Below are 21,505 nucleotides of genomic sequence, written 5' to 3' on the forward strand. Positions count from 1 at the left end.
GTATAACCTAGTGGAAAGAATATGTGCTTTGTAAACAGGGAGACATGGGAATATATTTAGGCTACATTTCCTTCATGTTTAAAATGTATAAAGTTGAAGTAATAATGTTTATCTTACAAGATATTTGAAGATAAATTGAGTCCCTAGGCAGTGAGAAGTGCAGGATCTGCATTCAGAAAGTTTAATATTGAGTCTGGTTTTTTCACCTGTTCTGTGTCTGACTGTCCTATTCTTCATGTTTACCATTTATTTAATAGGGAAACTGAATTGTATTCATGGAGTTTTTGTGGGGTTAAATAAAGACAAAGAACCTGGAATAAAGCTCCTGATACACATTACATGTTCAATAAATCAAATGTATTTTTATCATTGTGGACCACTCTCTGAAATTATATATTTAACCAATGGTGGTTGTTTAATGATTAATGTGGTCCATTCAGTTTTGGAAGAAATGTGGTTCTACATTAACTTACTCAGATGCATTTGCATTAATGCTATGCCATCCACATGACACTGAATAAAATGGTATGATCTAATTACACAAAATATAAATAATAATTAAAATGATAAACTATTTTTCTTATAAAACATATCAATAAACAAAAACTATACATTTACTGTTGGCTATAACATGCTGAAGCAGACTCCTCTCTCTTCTCTTTCCCTTTCTCTCTTTTACAATGCTGGTGTGAAAATATATTCACACAGATATTTTGGAAAATATTGTATTAAGATGGATAAATGGCTTTAAATATTTTCACAATTCAGTGTACAGACATCCCTCAATATCAGCTGGAGATTTCTTCCATCATCCCACACAGATACCAAAATCCATGGATGCTCAAGTCCCTTAAATAAAATGATGTTATATTTATATATAATCTACACATGCTCTCCCATATACTTTAAATCATCTCTAGATTAATTATGGAACCTAATATAATAGGAATGTGATGTAAATAGTTGTTACACTAAATTTTGTTTTATTTTCTGTTGTATGTTTTTCCAAATATTTTTGATCCATGGTTGGTTAAATCCACAGATGTAAAACGCAGGGATACAGAAGGCCAATTTTATTTTAATTTGGGATATTTTTTCTCTGAAAAAAAATACAAAATTTAAAACAAAAGTAAATGAACAAACAAAAAAAGAAAAGAAACTGGGCATTAAGAGGTATTCATTATGGTGATTTGTATAACAGAAATAAAACAAGATATTGGTCAAACAAAAATATGCTGATTAACTAAATTATGATAAAATAAAATATTTTGTGGTAATTAAGACATTTTTAGAATGTTTATTAATATAAAAATGCTTAATCTGGTAGCATATAATATGAAATCATATAGATAATATTACACTAATACAAAGCAAGAAATGTATATAAAACTGACAAAAATAAAATATATTAAACTCAGTATTGTCAAATGTCATAGCACAATGATAAAGTTGTAGAGGGACACACAACTTTATTGGTGTGCTTTGACATTTTGTTGGTTTCCTTTCCTTCCTTTCTTTCTTCCTGTCTTTCTTTCTTCCTTTCTTCCTTCCTTCCTTCCTTCCTTCCTTCCTTCCTTCCTTCCTTTCTTTCTTTCTTTCTTTTTTTTCTGACAGGGTCTTGCTCTGTCACATAGGCTTGAGTGCACTGGCATGAGGATAGCTCACTGTAGCCTCAACCTCCCTGGCTCCAGTGATCCTCCCACCTCAGCCCTTCAAGTATCTGGGAGTACTGGCAAATGCCACCACATGCAGATATTTTTTTCTTTTTTTGTATTCTTTATAGAGACAGAGTTTCAACATGTTTTTCCAGGCTGTTCTCAAACTCCTGTACTCAAGTGATCTGCCTACCTAGGCCTCCCAGAGTGCTGGGATTACAATTACGAGCCACCGTGCTTGGCCCTGGAGGTTGGTTTCAAAATAACAAAGCCTACCTATCTGTTTGGCCATTGTTGTAACTATCTATTTCCGTCTTTATCATTTCTATATCCATTATTTCTACCTCTCTCTCTCTCTCCCTTCCTCCTCCTCTCCCTTCTTCCCCATCCCTTTTTCCCTTCCTTTCTCCTGTCTCCCTCCTTTTTCTTCTTCTCCCTTCCCTCTGTTTTTCATTTTTTGTTTTTCCTTTCTTCTTTTTCCCTTTTCTTGAGGGGTGTGACTGATACGTCACTTTCCAATGAATATTTCCATCTATATAATAACTGCTTATCTGTGTACAGCTGACATATAGGGCAATATACAGGTTCATAAAAATATAACATTTAAATGTGAAAAGTGCCTAAAAACTTAAGGTCTTCATTCCGTATCAATTTCAAACTCAAATTCTTTTTCTTGAACTAAAGCAAAAGTTCAGATATTATTTCTCTTTATGCATGTATAATTAAAGAATATAATTTTACTTGGGAAAGAATGGATAGAGATATAATAAGTTGCAGTGAATGATGGATTAATTATTCAAAAGAATCATTTTATGTCAAAAAAAGAAAAAATATCAAATATTAGTCTGGAGAATTATTTAAAACAATACAAAGAGTAGTACAAGTCTTCAAAATACCTTCATCATCTCAATTAAGTAAAATTCAACCTAATTAGTAAAGTACCCAAGATCTGGAAATTCATGTAATAAAATATGCAAATTAATCAGGAAAGCATGCACAAATTCAACTGCTTCAATATGCGGTTCACCCATTCAATTATACAGGAGACCTAGGGAGAAACACAGCTGGGTCTGTAAATTATAAAGTGGGATAAGCCACAAATACATCTATTAAAATGATTAAACACTGCCTCTGAGATACACATCTTCACCAACACCTCTAGAATAACCTATTTGTTTCTGTGATTTCTGGCAATAAACTGCCAACTGACACAATATTATCATATGACCACAAAAGCAATCATGGTAACAACGAAAGTATTTAGTTGAGACAAACCTTGGTAATTACATAATCTCTGTGTGTGCAAAAGAACACACAATCACAGCGTAGTGCAGGAGACTCTAATCCTGTGATGTCTCTAGTCATTATTAGGAGTCCCACAGTAAGGCAGGAAGAATAAGCTTTGGAGTCATGTACAAATGAATTTGAGTCCCAACTCTGTTTCCTATTATTTGTGATAATGTGAGTAAGTTCATAAACATTGAAGTTCCTGGCCTTTGATATCTTATTGGAAAATAAAATTAGACACCAATAACAATGAAATTGCCAATGTTAAATTTTGACATTGGAGAAAATAAATCAACAAAAAATAGATGTCTATATTTCAGCAATATTTCAGATAAAAATTTTAATTTGAAAAATAGACAAAGGATCCAATGACAACATAAATTATCCTGAGACAGAGAGAGGGAGAAATAGAAAAAAGAAGAGGAAGAAACGAGAAGAGGAATGGGAAAAAGAGGAGGATGAGGATAAGACAGAAGATAAAAGATTAATGGAAAATCCACTAATATGTTGTTATATGGCTTTTTATTCTATATCACTTTTCTTTTTATTTATACTGTTGAAAACTTAATCACAGAACAGCATTTGCCTATGGCAAAGTGGGAAATACCAATTTAACCTCATTTTATCTCATTTGTTAAATGATGATAATGATATTTACCTTCAAAATGTTTATATCACAGTGAAATGAGATAATAAAGGTAATCACAGCAATGTGAATAAGGAGATAGTCCATCTTAGGTTAGAATTTTGCTTCTATCTGAATATTTATGTCCCCCAAAATTTATACGTTGAAATCCTAACTCACAAGGTAATGGGATAAGGCGTTGTAGCCCTTGGGAGGTGATTAGGTCATGAGAGTAGAGCCTCATGAATGGTACTGGTGCCCTTATAAAAGAGGCTTCAGAGACATCATCTTACCTCTTCTGCCATGTGAAATTACAGTGAGAAGATGACTATCCCTAAGCAAGTGGGCCTCACTGAACGCCAAATCTGTCAGTGCCTTGAACGAGGATTCCCTAGCCTCTAGAACTGTGAAAAATAAATTTTCTGTTGTTTATAAACCACCCAGTCTATGGTATTTTGTTATAGCAACTCTAATGAATGAAGACAAATTCTTTTTACCTTCATTCGTTGTATTAACTTGGAAAGTTAGTTCAACTTACTGAGGTTCTGATTCTTTACCTGTAAGCTAGACAAAATAATACCTACCTCAATCAGATGCCAGAAGAGTTGATCACATTTTTTAAAAACATACAAAGGTTCCTAATAGAATATCTTGCATATATTAGGTGCTCAATTTAGGTTCTATCTTTCACCACCCTTTTTCAGCTTTCCTTTCCTTCAATCAAAATTTCTTTATATTGCCAATAGTTTGATTCCTATCATAATAGAAGCACTGATATTCACTTTAAGTTTACACTTCCGTGGTCAACATAATAATTCTGATCATTACAAAATCTTGACATTGCCATAGAATTTATTGCTGGAGTTTTTCCCCCCAGTTCTTTGTTTCTTTTCCTCTCCTCCTTTTGTGTTTATGATTTAACAGGGAAAGAAAATAGTCTCAGTAATCAAGCATTCATCCTGCCTTGAGTAACTTTTACCTTGAAGGACGCCTTTTATTCTTTTTTCCCCCTCAAGGCAGAAACATCAGATCAATCAGCCCATCTAATCTAACTAAGGCATTCAAATGCTTCAGAAGGTTTTCATTATGATACATGCATGTGTTTGACTTCAGTGCAGATAACCCATTTGGAAATTATTTATGGAAATAAAGTAGTATATTTAGAATGATTTTTTCAAAAGGGCATGATGACTAAATTTATAATCACTGAAATGATTACAAAAAGATAATGTCCTCTTTTGCTTTTTGTTTATTTTTAATTATACTCTATTCCTGCTCTCAGAAATAAAGAATAAAACTTTAAGAATTAAAGCAGATGGAAGAAGTTTTCAGAAATTCCTTGTCAAATTTTCATTTACTTTGTATCGCTGACCTTGCCAATTGCTATGACTTTGTTATTGTTATTAAACACTTCTTTAAACTTCACTGAAGAGATTAGTCATATCTCTTATGATCTTACTCTAAAGGATTAAAATAACTCAGAATAATTAATGCAAATACACAACTGGTAAACCTGAAATTCTACCAACAAAAACTATTTATGACAAATACAAAAATCCAGTTCATTCTGCATATTTAAATAAGAGATGGGACATGCTATAGGCTAAAAACAAGCAAAATTTTTATAATATTACAAAAGAGAAAAAAAGTAAAATTGAGTACCATGCTACTTAGAACCACCAATACTTTTTGACTGAATTTTTCTGTGATGCCAATTTATGTAGGAAATTGATTTTTCACAGTTATTATAGAACAATGTTTTAGTGCTGGTTTAATATTTATAAGTTAAGAAACTGAAAAGCAAGAAGTTAAAAGATTGAGAATGTAATATTAAATCAAGACAATGACTCCAAATTCAGTTGATGGAGCCAACGGCAGGAGTGGTCGACTGGAAGGGAGGAAAGTTCTGACATCAATGTCCCCCAAGCAGGTTCCTCTGGGCAAGTCACCTTCCCTCTCTGAACCTTAATTTACAATACAAATATTTTTATAGCCTTTGCCCTCAAATTACTTATTATTTAATTCAAAATGAGAACCTTATACAAATAATCAAAATACAAGGTGTACTGTGATAACGGACAAAATACATTCATCCAGCAAGGACAATGGAAACCCAGAGAAGGAAGTCCTTATGTGTCTCACAGGTAAATGGGAGGGGTAAAATAATTATTTATCAGATTATGCTTTGTGTTTGCATGTTATTGTTTGGCCAATGATTTTTATAATAAATATTAACACAGTTACTGGGTTATTTTCATTTACCATATTAATAGATTAACCATTTTTCTTAAGCTTTCCATACTATTTACGGAAATAAATCAAATTAGGTTAACATGTTTGAATGCTTAAGTTAAGGTGTTATAGAAAAGTAAACATGGAGATTTATATGAATAAAATATAACATTTTTCCAAAGACCATTGGAAACTACTTATCATTCCTACACTATTTGGAGGGATTCCTGCTTCTTCTTGAAAAAAACACCACAGTAGGACAATAAAAAATGCTTCTAATGAAGCCAACCTCTTTAGATGGTCTGATGGAATGTATCCCAGAATGACAATGCTGTGTGGTCTCTCAGTCCAATTACAGCAGGGCATGACTTGCCTAGAAAATTATGTTAACCAAGCATTGGATCTACCAACAACTCATCCAAACCATCAAATGCCACAAAATGCATGTTAGATATAATAGCAAACTAGATTTCTTACATCTCAGCCAAAATTGTTTTAACATGAAAAAGCTGGCATAATTTTCCACTTGCAGCTCTAGAATTTATTTTCTGCACATTTTCTTTTCTCATTTCCCTAGGCAATATTTTTCTGTTGAATAGACTCCCTTTGGTAAGGGACTTGCAAGCAGATGTAATGGCAGGAAATTGAGCTAGTGCTCCCAGTGCTAAACATAAGCCATTCTTGTTTTTCATTTCCTCAGCACAGTAAGAAAAATTAAATGTTTGCTACTTATAGGAGTCAGAAACATTGCAAAACACATTTACATTGAGTATTAAATCTTAATTCCTAAATGAAAATTAAAATACAATGTTCAATGTCTTTAATTCTTGATATGCTATTAAACAATACGAGGCAGATTTGCAAGCTGCAGGAAAATGGGATGGAGTAGACACATCCTTTGCTTTCTCAATGTGACTCCAGTATCATCTTTTAAACAAAGCAGCTTTTAGAGTAACTTGTACATACCCCAAACTGATAGTCGAATGTGCTGCTAAGAATTTAGTGATCCACTTTAAGTTTCTTAAGTCTTCTTTAAAAAGGAACAAGGAATCCGAGGGCCATTTTCTAAGTGACCCTGCCTGGTTTACATAGGGCATAACACAGGCAGGAAGTGGAACAAAGCAACAAAGATATCTAAAAATAAGCATGTTTTATAATTCCAAGTTTGATTCTTTGGCCATAGACTATTTTGAGACTTTGAGTATTAAAACTTCACAGCTGCTTCTTAAAAGGAATAAGGATATCTATGATATGGTTGAACATGACATATTTAATATCTATATATTTATATAATAATCATAATAAACCTGCAATAAATGAACAACAAAATTTCTCAAAGTGCAGTGGCACGATCTCAGCTGACTGCAACCTCTGCCTCCCAGGTTCAAGTGATTGCCCTGCCTCAGCCTCCCAAGTAGCTGGGATTACAGGCGCCTGCCACCATGCCCAGCTAATTTTTTGTATTTTTAGTAGATACGGGGTTTCACCATGTTAGCCAAGATGGTCTCGATCTCCTGACCTCGTGATCCACCCGCCTTGGCCTCCCAAAGCGCCGGGATTACAGGCATGAGCCACGGCGCCTGGCAATTTCTCAAAGTGTTTAACATGAAATATTGACAGAAGAAAATCTACGTGAGATTATTACAATAATACACATTCCTGGGCTCTTTCCCTGACCAACTGATTAATAATACATGGGAATTAATAATACATGGATCTTGAGCATAAGCAGTTTTACCAGTTGACTTGGTGATTCTTAGTATGCTAAAATTTGAAAAATCTTCATCTACCTTATATTGATAAAGGGATCTGAATACACAGTCCCTTCTCAGAGTGACAATGTTAGGAAACAGCAAAGTCAGTATACACATCTAGGTTTTATGTAGTTCCCATGCTTTCTCTTCTGTGTTACTCAGTCTCAGGTATGACCAACAGGAATCAAAATGAATAATCTTTCTTATCTATTTACTGAGAGACTGCATAGGGTCCTATCAGCTGTCAGGGAGGTAAGGTTGCTGATAAATATAGAATCCTGAAATTGAAAGAGATGCTAACGTGATCAGTCTATCCTCCATACGAATGCCTCAATTCCTGACTATGTTCCAGAATGGCTGTTTTTCATTATTCCATTATATATTATAGTACTTCCACCAACTGCTAATTCTAGTTTCAGATACTTTTCATTAAGAGTTCATTTTTATATTTGACTAAAATATTATTCTTCTTATAGCTGTTTCTACTAGCTGCATCTGGTTCTGCTGTGTAAAGTAGCAATGATTAAGGCTACTCACTACAAATACATTACAAATACAATTACAGTATTTAAGGTTGCTTTGCTCATATTTTAAGTTTTTTCATTTGATAAATTAATTAAAGTATATAATTCAAAATACTTATTGAGGTTTTTTGTGAGAGGCATAGCTTTGCATAAGGGAATGGAAAGTAGTAATTATTGAGAGCTTGCTGTGCTAGTCATATGCTAACTGTTAAGCTGGGCTATCTCACTGGATCCTTTGGATGAGTTATATTAAGCAACAGATATTTATCTCTCTTTTTCAGAGGAGAGAAAACAGTCTTAAAAGGGTTAAATATTCATGATTACACAGCTGGAAACTGGTTGAAACATAAATTAACATAAACCTTCAATTCTAACTTTTTTCTTCAGCCTTCTACCTCAAGCATTAGAAAATACTTTCCATTCGTCATTGTTGAACCTCAGAGTGTTATTTCTAAAATGAAGCAGAATTTATCAGTCTAGACTGATAAGCAAAATTAGATAAGAGATTTGTCTCCTCTATTCTGGATGTAGCATCATAACTGCTTAAAATCAACATTGCAACTACCTATAGGTGATGTGCAAATCTCATCACAGTTTTACTCAGAGCTCACAGTCACTTAAAACTCCTCAATCTGATAGATCGATATACAAAAATTACTTGCATTTATATATATAGCAATTAACAATCTGGAAATGCAATTAAAATACTACATTTGCAATACTATGAAAAACAGAAAAGTACTTAAGAAAAATAAAGACAAAAGAAATGCACGACTTGTACCCTGAAAAACTATAAAACATTGCTGAAAGAAATTTTGAAAGATTAAAGTAGGCCAGGCACAGTGGCTTACGCCTGTAATCCCAGCACTTTGGGAGGCTGAGGAGGGTGGATCACAAGGTCAAGAGATCGAGACCATCCTGGCCAGCATGGTGAAAGCCCGTCTCTACTAAAAATACAAAAATTAGCTGGTCATGGTGGCAGGCACCTGTAGTCCCAGCTACTCAGGAGGCTGAGGCAGGAGAATCGCTTGAACCCAGGAGGCAGAGGTTGCAGTGAGCTGAGATCGCGCCAGGGCACTCCAGCCTGGTGACACAGCGAGACTCCGCCTCAAACAAAAAAGAAAAAAAGATTTAAGAAAATGGAGAGACATTCCATGTTTATGGATTGAAAAAAAAAACCAGTATTATTAAGATAATGTTTTGGTCTTATTATTTGCAAAGAAATGTAAGGGACTCAGAATAGCCAATACAATCTTGAAAAGGAACAACAAAGTCACAGTACTTTAAATTGTAGACTTCAAAACTTATTGTAAAGCTACAGTAACCAAGGATACCTGTATAAAAACATCTCATGTTTTTATCTCATCCCATAAATATATACACCTACTATGGTAACCACTAAAATTAACAATAAAAATCAAAACAAGAAAATATGGTATTAGCATAAGGATAAATCAATAAAAAAATTGAAAGTTGAGAAATGAACTCATGTTTGTGGTCAGTTATTTTTTGACAAGGATACTAAAGAAGTTCAATTAAAAAAAGATATTCTTTAAAAATGTGTTATAAAGACTAGGACAACTGAATAACAACATGCAAATAATAAATGCAAAACCTTACCTAACACCATCCACAGACACACACAAAAAATTGAAGAATATTGATCTAAATGTAAGAAATAAAAGCACACACATTATATAAGAAACCATAAGAAAAAAAAAATTAGTGTGCTTAAACAGGTAAATAATTCTTTAGATATATCAAAAGCATGAAGAATAAAATGATGAGTTGAACTTTATTGAAAATAAAAGCTTGTGTGTTTCAGAAGACACAAATTAGGACTTCAGGTTCTGCTCTGACACATAAAGGTCTTGGAAGTCTCCACTTCTACCTTCACAACAAGCAAAAGGCTGAACAGACTGATAATAATTTTTCTTAGATGTATCAAAGAATTAATGTTACAGAAAAACTACCACCCCAAAAACTGGTGAGACCGTGAATACAGAGAACACAGACAAGCTACCTAAGTGAAAGCTGCTGAAGCCAGTAGTTGATGGGAATATTTATGTAATATCTTTAATAAATTTCTGGAGGCCGAATATGGACTACCACGAAATATGAAAACTCCTAGAGGCTTAGTTTAAGGTGAGGTGAGCCCTCACTACTGAGAATTTTACCTTTCTGAGAACCATGAGGTTTTAATGGTGAAGATGGGAGAATAGAGAAGCACCACTTATGTTTGTTCAAAGGGGGAAAGAATGTACCAATTTTTCAATATAAGCATAAACTTATCATCAAACCCAGCAATTCTACATCTAGGTGTCTACTCAACAGAGGTTAAAACATTGCCATACAAAGTGGTTTATGCAAATGTTCATAGCATCATTTTTTCATAATAGCTACAAATTAAAAATAATCCAAAAGACATCAACTGGTGAATGGATAAAGAAATGTGGTACACCACACAATAAAATGTTTTTCAGCAATAAAAAGGTACAAACAAATACAAAAATAAACCATGTTTGTGGTTGCCTGAGGCTTAGTGTGGGGATGGGGACTCATTGTATTAAAAAAAAAAAAGGCATGTGGGATCATATTATGGAAATGAAAATGTTCTGAAACTGGATTACAGGCCTAGACTCGGCAAACGTGATGAATGATTGAAACATACACTTACATGGGTGAATTTTTATGGCATGTAAGTTACATCTCGATAAAGCTATTTTTAAAATTATATATTTCAAAAATAATTAGCTTCATTGTGCCTTTCACCCATTCTAATTTTTAACAGAGTACCAATCTCTTCTGTTCAGAAGTAAATAGAAAAAAGTTAACCAAAAATATCTCCTACTCTAGTTTTCTTTCTTGATAATGATGATGTAATTATTTTAGCCAATAAAACATACATTTGGGGCTCATGTTACACTTCATCTTTATACCTACATCTTCATTTGATCGCAGAATCCTGTGGCTCCCTCTTTGAAACAGACTTTTCATTGTTTGTTCCTAATTGTTCCTGTGATTGCCTAGATTCAGGTTCCTATTTAATCTCACTTTAATTATTTTTAAAATTTGCTAATTCAGTGGTTTTTGGATTTCTGAATTCATTACAACTGAAAATCAAGTTAAAACAAGAAATAGGAATAAAGTTACTATCAATTTTATTAAGTAAGGACATTAAAAACAAAGTAAAACTACATTATATCCTAGTTTTTGTCCTTGTATAAAACTAAATAGCATTCATTCAATATCTGATTAAAGGAAAGTCATATAAAGGCATAGGTTAAGATTCTAAAACACACCCCAAAATAGACAAAATATAAAGGTAGAAATGTGATAATGAATTTTATTTTTTGATTTAAAAAAATGAAATTAAGTTCTGCCTTCTTATTCAGTTTGGACATTCAATAAAGCAACGCAAATTGGAGCTTAAGTCTCTAGGCTGGTAGAGTCAGTATTTTGATATTGCTACATTAAAATGGAAGCAATACATTTCACAATATTTAACGCAAATCAGAATATTATGGCTAAATTTAGACAAGGCAAAAAACAGTCTCTCTAGTTTTATTTATTAAAAATTTCCAGATGAATTGCTCAGAATCTGACTTTCTAAAAGCTCCACAGATGGTTCTTATGAATGGGAAATCTATTATTAGTGAAAAATGACCTATATATTTGAATCATCTGGAGAAATCAAAAAATAAACACAACAAATGTCTAGACCTTACCCACTGAGGTGCTGAGGTAATTTTTCTGCAATGGGTTGTGGGCATCAGTATTTTGTAAGTACTCTTCGGCTGACACTATTCTGGAGACAGAGCTAAGAAGTACTAGTCTAGAATTTGAAAACTGATGTTCATGCATGTCCCACTAATTCCTATTACTCACACCTGATTTATGTCACTCATTGTATTACTTTCTTCTTTATTATCTATAATTGAATCTGCAGGCTCTGAATACTGAGCACTCTATGTACTAAAAGGTGTAGCTTCTTAGGAGTAGAGACTCCAATACAAAAGTCTAGAGGACAGAAGTCAGGTTAGTGAAATAACATTTATATTTGTTCTGGTGGAGGCAGCTTTTTGAAGAGCCCCAGGTCCAGATTGAGACCAGAACAAGATAGTATCTGCTTCTGGAACTTACTGAGGACAGAAGAGTTATCCCTGACAAAGGAGAACAACAAAAGTAGAAGAGAGAAACAAATAACATATGAATAAATCAATTTATGATTTGAAGGAGGCTTCAATAAGAAAAGTAGACCAGAATGTTGCTTTAAGGAATCCTAGGAAACCACAAATACGTTTTCCATTTTGCCTCCAATGAGAAAATGTTTTTATGTAGTTTCAAATATAGATATCAAGAAATAAAAACACCACCCTTAAAATTAACACCATGGTCTTATCACTCGATTGAATACAAACATTTGAAAATCTGAACTAGCTCCCTTGTTCAAATTAAATTTCTTAGCTTGGAAATCCAGGGCCCCTCACTCTCTAGTCTTCAATGATTGTTGTAGGCACATATCCTACCATTTTGTATACTATGTATTTTAGCCATACTGCTGTGATAGCTTCCTGCCTCTGCCAATTTGCTCATTGTCAAAGACCTACCCATGCTTCAAACTATAGTAAAAATCTTCCTTTCTGCCCAAAGTCTTTTTGACTCTCTCCTCCTTTGGAAGTGAATTTCAAGCATTTTATTTATACTTCTTATTAACTTTATGTTCTAAATTGCACAGTTTGGATACATGTTTAAATAAACAAAGAGTTGAAGGCAAAACTGTTGAGTAATTCGTTTTTCTTTTCTTTTTTTTTTTTTTGAGACGGAGTCTCGCTCTGTCGCCCAGGCAGGAGTGCAGTGGCGTGATCTCGGCTCACTGCAAGCTCTGCCTCCTGGGTTCACGCCATTCTCCTGACTCAGCCTCCCGAGTAGCTGGGAGAGTAATTCATTTTTCTAAATCCACTTTGGCAACCAGAAGAGAAAAAAGAGATCACTTGTTTAACTTACTTTTCTATTCCTCCTTATCATTATTATATATTTTGTAGCTGCAGCCTGATTTCCTTTCAGCATAAATAGTTTCATCAGACACTTTTCAAGTTGGATTAAAGCCTAATTTTGAATCTATCCAACACAATTGTTGTCATTTGCTGTTCTCAAATCTAAATGTAATAGATCCATTAGCTTAATTTTGCCAAAGTTCAAAAAAATAAAATTCCATTGCACTTTTAATGAGTGAAAAGACTCATTGAACAAATTCCATATTTCCTATCATTTGAAGGAAATGAATCTCCCTTCCTCTACCATGATGTCTCTGTATGCTGGGTGTATTTGCTTTACATGGAGAAATACATCCTATAAGGTTTTTTGTTGGCTTTTGTTTTTTTACATTTTAACAGCTTTCTATCACGTAGCTGCGGGAATGATCACCTTGCTTAGCCTGTGGTCCTCCACTTACCTGTCTAAAAACTCATATTCATAGTTGTCCTAAGAATCTGGTTGCAATGCTTAATGGAACACTTACCTGATTCACAACAAAAGAACATTTACGGCCAGGCACAGCGGCTCATGCGTGTAATCCCAGCCCTTTGGGAGGCCGAGGCGGGAGGATCACGAGGTCAGGAGATCAAGACCATCCTGGCTAACATGGTGAAACCCTGTCTCTACCAAAAATACAAAAAATTAGCCCGACGTGGTGGCAGGCGCCTGTAGTCCAAGCTACTCGGGAGGCTGAGGCAGGAGAATGGCGTGAACCCGGGAGGTGGAGCTTGCAGTGAGCCGAGATTGCGCCACTGCACTCCAGCCTGGGCGACAAAGCAAGACTCTGCCTCAAAAAGAAAAAAAAAAAAAAAAGAAAAGAAAGAACATAAAGAACATTTACTTTCTTATATTTAAAAGTACAATCCTTAGATAGTAGATATTACATATAAGTAGTAAGTTTCATGGTGGCATGAGTTACAATTGTTAAAACGCTTATGCTTTTTTCTCATGTCTAATACTGTAAAAAGCATCTTAAGTTTTTCTTACATCTTGAGAGTCACAGGCAGTGGTACTTGGACTTCCTTCCTTTGTTGACTCAACTTGAGAGCTCTCATTGTTTCCAGAAGCACTTTGTTGAGGCTTAAAAGAGACGAAGAGAGATAGAAAGAAAGAAATCACTAAATACAAGAGAAATAGTTTGAACAAAAAGATCCAAATCGTTATTGTAACACATGATATAATATTATAGCAACATTGCAATCAAAATAAAACAATAAAATGGAAATTTGTATATATCAGAGACCATAAAATATACCTTGAAAAATTCTTAACTTTGAAATTAAATAAATTATATTTAATTTTGCATTAGTGATGTCCATTGGGATTATTTTCTTACTGAAAATATTTATTTCTTCCATGGTAAGATTTTATTTGAAGGATTCTAGTCCCTCACAAAGTATATATCCTGTCCTTTCTTTTTATTTTAACCCCCAGTATATGGAGAAATAATACGTGAATAAGAAAATAACCTGATTTTCTCGATAGAAAGAAAATGATTTGTAACACTTCATAATATACATAGTGGATTATATTAACTCCGATGCTTTACTAACTAATCAAACTCTGCTTTATATTTCCAGAAACCCTAAATATTATTCTAGAATTCATCTCTCTAGAAACACAATTGAAAATAAAAGAAGAGAATAAAAAAAGAAAAGAAAAGAAAAAGCTGCTTCCTAGTTCTGGTCAGAGAAGGATATGCCCTAATTGTTGTATAGAAGTACCACTATAGGTAGGTTTAAGATTATCCATTCAAATGTGTATGTGTTTCTTGGGAAGAGCTGATTTGAATATTGGTGTTACACTCAGCTCCTCAATCCATGAGGGTACTGTTTTAGGGCAACAAAATAAACTAGTAAATGCTAATTTGCCTGAGTCTGAGACTTCGATCACACTGCATCACAGGAGAGGAAGAAATTAGGTTTCTATCCATTAGGGGTCGAGGAAAACTAAGACACGGTCTGGAGAGAGTACTCAAATCTCACCCAGGTTTTTTTTTACCTGCACTACTTTCTACACAGCACTCTCCTGGTTTTTCACAGGCAAGTACCTTCTTTAGCAGGAGAACATTTTTACAAAAACAATATCTTTATAAAACTAAAATCCAAGAATAGTTAATAAAGCTGATAGAATATTAAATGTAAACAAGAAAATGAATAAAACAACTAGAATATTAGAAAAACAATAGAAAATAAAGTAACTAAGTTCACTAAAACTGATCCTATATAAAGTCACCCAAATGCCGGGCTCTGGGTATAATAATAAATAAATAAATAAATAGATAGATAAATAAATAAATAAAAAGTAAATACATTCTTCTTAATTTATGCCTAAAGAAATTTAACTTCATTGGGTGGAATCCAGAAGGCATTTAGTGTTTTCCACCTCCCATACTCCCTTTTTCTTTCCTGTCTTTCCTTTGTTTAGGAATCCTACGTCTTACCTCCCCTCTAACTTCTCTAGGATTAAAAAATAATTAAACAGGAGAACAAAAGTTCTTCTTTCTAATCCTATTAAATTTATTCAATAAGCTTTGGGGTTGCCCTTTAAATCAAGCCAATGAACAAACCAGTGTTCTGTTTCAGATGCCTTTGGTGAATACAAAGATGACAAAGGTAGCATTTGGGTCTTCATAGAATTCACCTAATCTGATTGTTATTCACATAAGTAACTCTAATATAAAGCTTATTAAGTACAGGGAGGCAGAACAGACTTGTATATATTTTAAAAGAATGATAGTCAATTCCATTTGGGGTAATAAGAAAAGTTCTACTGAAGAGAGTTATTTTTGAAGTAGGTCACTGAATAAATATGGCAAGAATGAGGGAGGCCATTCAGGTGAAGGAAAACATTTAAGCTAAGAAACAGAAGAATGAGACTCATTTGTTGGCTTGTTGGTCTATAGGGTAGAAGGAGCAATAAGCATGATTAAAAATACTAAAAAGTAGAGAGGAGACTCCAAAATTGAGCTACAAAATTTATGCTTAATTTAGCTGTCAAAGGGGGGCTGGGTGCAGTGCCTCAGGCCTGTATTTCCAGCATGTTGGGAGACAGAAGCAGGAGGATCTCTTGAGGTCAGGAGTGCAAGACCAGCCTGGACAACATCATGAGTCTCCTGTCTCTACAATTTTTTTTTAATGTGGTAGTTTACACCTATAATCCTCGCTAAAGAGGAGGCTAAAGCTGGAAGATGGCTTGAGTCTAGAAATTCTAGGCTGCAGTGAGCTGTGATTGTGTCACTGCACTCTTGCCCTGCATAGGCTCTAACTTAAAAAAAAAAAAATACCCAAAGGGGGGGTCCCTTGGATATTTCAAATCAGAGTTATGATATGGCTAGAGCCCCTGTCAGCATGATATGGCAACAGTACATAGGCAAAAATGAAACAGTAGAAAATGAGAGTGGGGAAACTAATACAGAAGCAATTAAAATGACCAGGTATATGGCAACAACAGCTGAACTGAGATGTCAATCCCGGTGGTGGAAGAGATTGAATAGTAATTGTATGTTCTGAACAAGGGTTAAAATTTATGCCATTTGAAGAATTCTACATAATACAGAATTCTGAAATATAGAAACTGAAGAAAAGCTATGTTTTTAGCAAGAAGGGCAATTTTATATTCCTAACAGAGAGTTTAAAGCACTTGCAACTCCTAATAGGTAAGTATTATTGGATATCAGTGTTAAAAAAATACCATTCTTAACAAGAGTCAAAACAGCTATTTATTCTAGGTAAGATCTACTGAACATCCACCACCTGTCTTCCCACAACCACCAACTTGCAGATGCTTTGAGGAAGCAGGTTAAAAAGAACAAGAGTAATAAATAAACAGTAATACTGGAAGTCTCCCCTGGTAGTCACAGCCAGAACCACAGCTGCAAAATCATGAAGAATGGATTGAATCACACTAACAGGCAAGGGACAATTTCAATGTATTTTGTTTCTAAACAATCAGATGACAGAATAAATAGTCCCAGAATTTCCTTGTAAATTTCTTTTCACATGTAGTGGCATTAAAGGAAATTAAAAAACAAAACACATCCATTATTCTAGCAAATCTACTTTTATTTCTGCTACCCTCCCAGTCTTTGTTAATATCCACATGCATGAATATCTTACACAGTCACAATTATTGTATCCATGCCATTTTTATTCTGCTTTTACACATAACATGAAATGATGCTATATCTGGTTTGTATCTATACTTTACAGGTCTAACAAATTATAAGGTTTTTTAAAAATGTATATTATAGTTGATGATTTTTGAAATTTTCAATTTTGGGTTTTATAGATAACATTTTGGTGAACATTAACCTTCTTGGTACCAGTCTGCATAACTCATACCATTCTAATCACTGATCCAAACATCAGGCTATTATAGGCTCGGAGCTCCTTAAAGGAAGATATCATGCGTTATTCATTGTTTCATCTTGGAAGCTAGTACATATTTTTCATTCATAATTTTTTGTTTCCTTCTTTTTCCTTTTCACCATTTATTTATGATTTTTTTAGGATTAAGAGAAGGTAAAATTAGGGTCAGTACTGCAGCAAGGGTAGTGGACATGTTTACTGCTAGAGAAATCTTTCTAAAATGTAGCAATTTAAATTGTATTTCACAATATGAACAAACAAACATTTACTATGCATCCGCTCTACAACAGTATTATGTTTAGAATCAAATATCTGAAACAGATCTGTATCTCAAAGAGCTCCCATTTGCTCCTCAGTAGCTGCTCATCTTTCCTTCTACTTTCCTAATAATCATTGACTCATTTTATTTTTTGGAGGATTACTTTTCTCTCATGGTATGGTATATCCCAAGCATTGTTTTGTGCATTTAATTTCCTGACCAATTCAAGATATGTGCACATACATAATCCAAGTTAGGTCATTAGAAGCCTTGGAACTTAGCTGACCAGATTCAAGACAGTCTACCAATGGTTAGATATGTTAATTTCAGCAGGGTGTCTTGTACAAGTTGTTTCTACAATAAAACCATTTTTGTGATTCATGCGTCCCACCCAATCTAATGAAGCAAAGTTTATTTCTGCCTGTGCCCAGGCTTGTTTCTCCCATCTTCTGGCTAATACTATGAGTTATAATGGTCAACCAAGAAATCTCCTTTACTAAAATTGGTAAAGATCAGTATTTTTTGCATGTAACCACAGAGGCCTGGATGATACAGGGAATCAAATCAATAAAGTGAAACTGACAACACAAGTTCTGAGATAGTGTTTTACCGTAAACACTACCAGAAGGAAAACATCAACCAGTTATGAAAGCTCAAAAGAGTAATAACAGGCTCAGCAATGATGGAAATTTGATTTTAGCATAGATATTCAGTAAATTCCTAAAAATAAAACTATGTAGCAGATGGATCCTTTTCATGCTCACTTAATTATGTTTTCTCATGCAAATATTGTGCATTTATTAAAATGTGCCCAGATTTTGAAAGTAAGGCTGAGGCAAAGAATATATTGAAAGTAAATTAATTATCATCTATCCATAATTTATTCTTGTGTGTCTTTGATATTTTAGATGGAAGATAAAAGGGGCTTCCTTCACTATAAAGTTCACACAGAGCAAGGAGAAAAGAATGACAGTGTAACTTTCTATTTTTTTTTTTTTTTAGTTATTCTTTACGTCTTATTCTATGAATTAATGAAAGGCTGCCCTTGTGCTCATCTATCAGAACTGGGTTGTCTGGTTTGCTACTGGTTTTTTTTATCAATACTAATGCTATTCCACTTAATTTTGCTTTAATTCATGTACATATATTAATTACTTTTAACAATAGGAAGAAAATATACATTTCTTCACGAGTGTGAGCACCAAAGCATAAAAGTTAATTTTTTAAATACAAACACATAATATTTAATTAATGAACTGCTTGCTTTCAAAAATAATAAATGTCATCCTTCATACATGCCTTTGCCATCAGTGAGATGGCTCCTTGTGGAAAGAAACCTCATTGAAACTGGTTAATTAACACCAGAATGATAACTGAATTTAGGGAAAGATGATGTATTTTGGAGTGAAAGGAATACAGTCTCAAACTATATATATATATATCAGATATGTATAGACTATATAAATATATAGTCTGAGACCCATTTTATAAAAACGAACAATCAAATGACAGCAACAACAAAAGCAAAAAGCACACTGCAATTTATGTACTTTTTACATAATGTAACATATATATATACACACACTGTATATAATATATAGTCTGATATATATTATATATGTATATAATATATAGTCTGATATATATTATATATGTATATATTGTCTGATATATATGATATATATAATATCAAGGATTATGAAATATAATCAAGAGCTAGGAAAATGAGTCTTTAGTACATTATAAATTACTGGAAGATGGAGTAATTTAATCAAGGATATATATATCCTTGCAGAGCCTCTGTTTTTTGCAGCTCTGTCACATGATGTAAAAAGTACCTAAATTGCAGTGTGCTTTTTGCTTTTGTTGTTGTTGTCATTTGCTTGTTTGTTTTTAGGAAGGGAGAAATTGAATATGAAGTAGTGTCAGGCATCTGTTACACAGCTATCACTTGAAGATGTATGATTTACTTGATTCTTACTCTAGGGAGGTGTGGATTAAAAAGAGATTGACCAGTGTACTGGGCTAAATCGTAGAATGTGGAGGTCCCCAAAAGATATGTCAATGTTCTACTTCATATGACAAAGGATTTGATGATATTAAGGCTATTAAGATGAGTAGATTACCCTGTGTATTAGTCAGCTTGGTCTACAACAGAAAAATCAGAATGAGTGGCTTAAAACAACAGAAATCTATTTTCTCCCAGTTCCAAAAGCTAGAAATCCCAAATCAAGGTCCAGCAGGATCAGTTTCTTATGAAGACTGTCCTCCGAGCTTGCAGCTGGCCATCTTAGAACTATCCCCACAGCACAGAGGAAACAAGTTCACTGGTTTAGTTTCTTACCAGAACACTAATTCTACCAGATCATGCTCCCACCATTATGACTTCATTTAACATTAATTACTTTCACAAAGGCCCTATACCGTGGTGGTTATAGCTTCAACATATTACTTTTGGGAGAACAGATTTCACTCCATAGGATCCTGGATTATTATGTTGGCCCTAAATGCTATCACAAGTGTCCTTATAAGGTAGAAGAAGAGGGAGATTTCACACAGAAACATGGAATAGAAGGCAAGGTGGTAATGGGGGCAGATATAGACAGCCACAAGCCCAGGTATCCCCAGACAACCACCAGAAGCTGTGAGAGGCATAGAACGGATTCTCCCCTAGAACCCCTAGACGAAGTATAGTCCTGGCAGATTTCAGATTTCTAGCCTTTAGATTTATGAGAGAAAATATTTATGTTGTTTTAAGTCAGCAAGTTTGTGGTATTTGTTACAATAGCAATAGGAAACAAAAACAACTACTTCTTCCAGTAATTTATAATGTACTAGAGACTCATTTTCCTAGCTCTTGATTATATTTCATATTCCTATGCAAGGCAAAATAATTTAATATTCCCTCATTAGAATACCCAAACTTTCTCTTAGCTTTTCTGATAAAAAGGTTGAAGCCTACATCTTTTATATGGTACTCAAAATTCATGTTAAACATTATGAAAACTTCAATTAAATTAACTGTTTTGTAAATGGATAGAATAAAAATCCCTAAGAGAATAATTGTAAAATCAAGAATTCCAGAATAAATGAAATATGTTAGTCTTTTTCTTGTGCCATTAAAAAAATAGCAGGCATATTACATAAGTGGCTTTTTTTCTAATTTAACTTGATTTTTTCTATAGTTTGTGCATATTTTTAACATATAACATAAGGAAATTTTAAAAAAATTGATATATGACATTTTTTCCTTAGCAGTGCAAATATACTGAAGTGGTGGTCCCCAACCATTTGGCACCAGGGACTGGTTTTATGGAAGACAATTTTTCCATGAATGGGGAGACAATGATTTCGGGATGAAACTGTTCCACCTCACATCATCAGACATTAGATTTTCATAAACAGCACATAACCCAGATCCCTCGCACACGCAGTTCACAATAGGGGTTCCCCTCCTGTGAGAATCTAATGCTGTCGCTGATCTGACAGGAGGCAGAGCTCAGGTGGTAATGCTTGCTCACCTGCTGCTCACCTCTTGCTGTGTGGCCGGCTTCCTAACAGGCCGCGGAACAGTATCGGTCCATGGCTGGGGACCCCTGCACTGAGGAATACTCAAGGAGAGTAAAAGTGGCTAACATAGAAAAATCCCTTTGATCCTGGACCCACAAGGGTCTTCAAAGTGATAATAAATTGTGTATGTCTGTGTATAAAATAATACATATTACATATATAAGATACATATCACTTTATATATATATATAT

At 34.0% G+C, this 21,505-nt stretch overlaps 1 protein-coding gene across 1 annotated transcript in view; it reads right to left on the reverse strand.

The window, feature by feature from the left end:
• LUZP2 (leucine zipper protein 2) overlaps positions 1–21,505 on the reverse strand; it is a 562,275-nt gene that overhangs the window by 14,098 nt on the left and 526,672 nt on the right. Inside the window, exon 10 of the mRNA XM_063671046.1 lies at positions 14,102–14,194. Within this exon, the coding sequence (XP_063527116.1) occupies positions 14,102–14,194 (93 nt within the window). The remainder of the gene's footprint in view (positions 1–14,101; positions 14,195–21,505) is intronic.

This window comes from Pongo pygmaeus, chromosome 9 (genome assembly GCF_028885625.2).
Source record: "Pongo pygmaeus isolate AG05252 chromosome 9, NHGRI_mPonPyg2-v2.0_pri, whole genome shotgun sequence".
Lineage (NCBI taxonomy): Eukaryota > Metazoa > Chordata > Mammalia > Primates > Hominidae > Pongo > Pongo pygmaeus.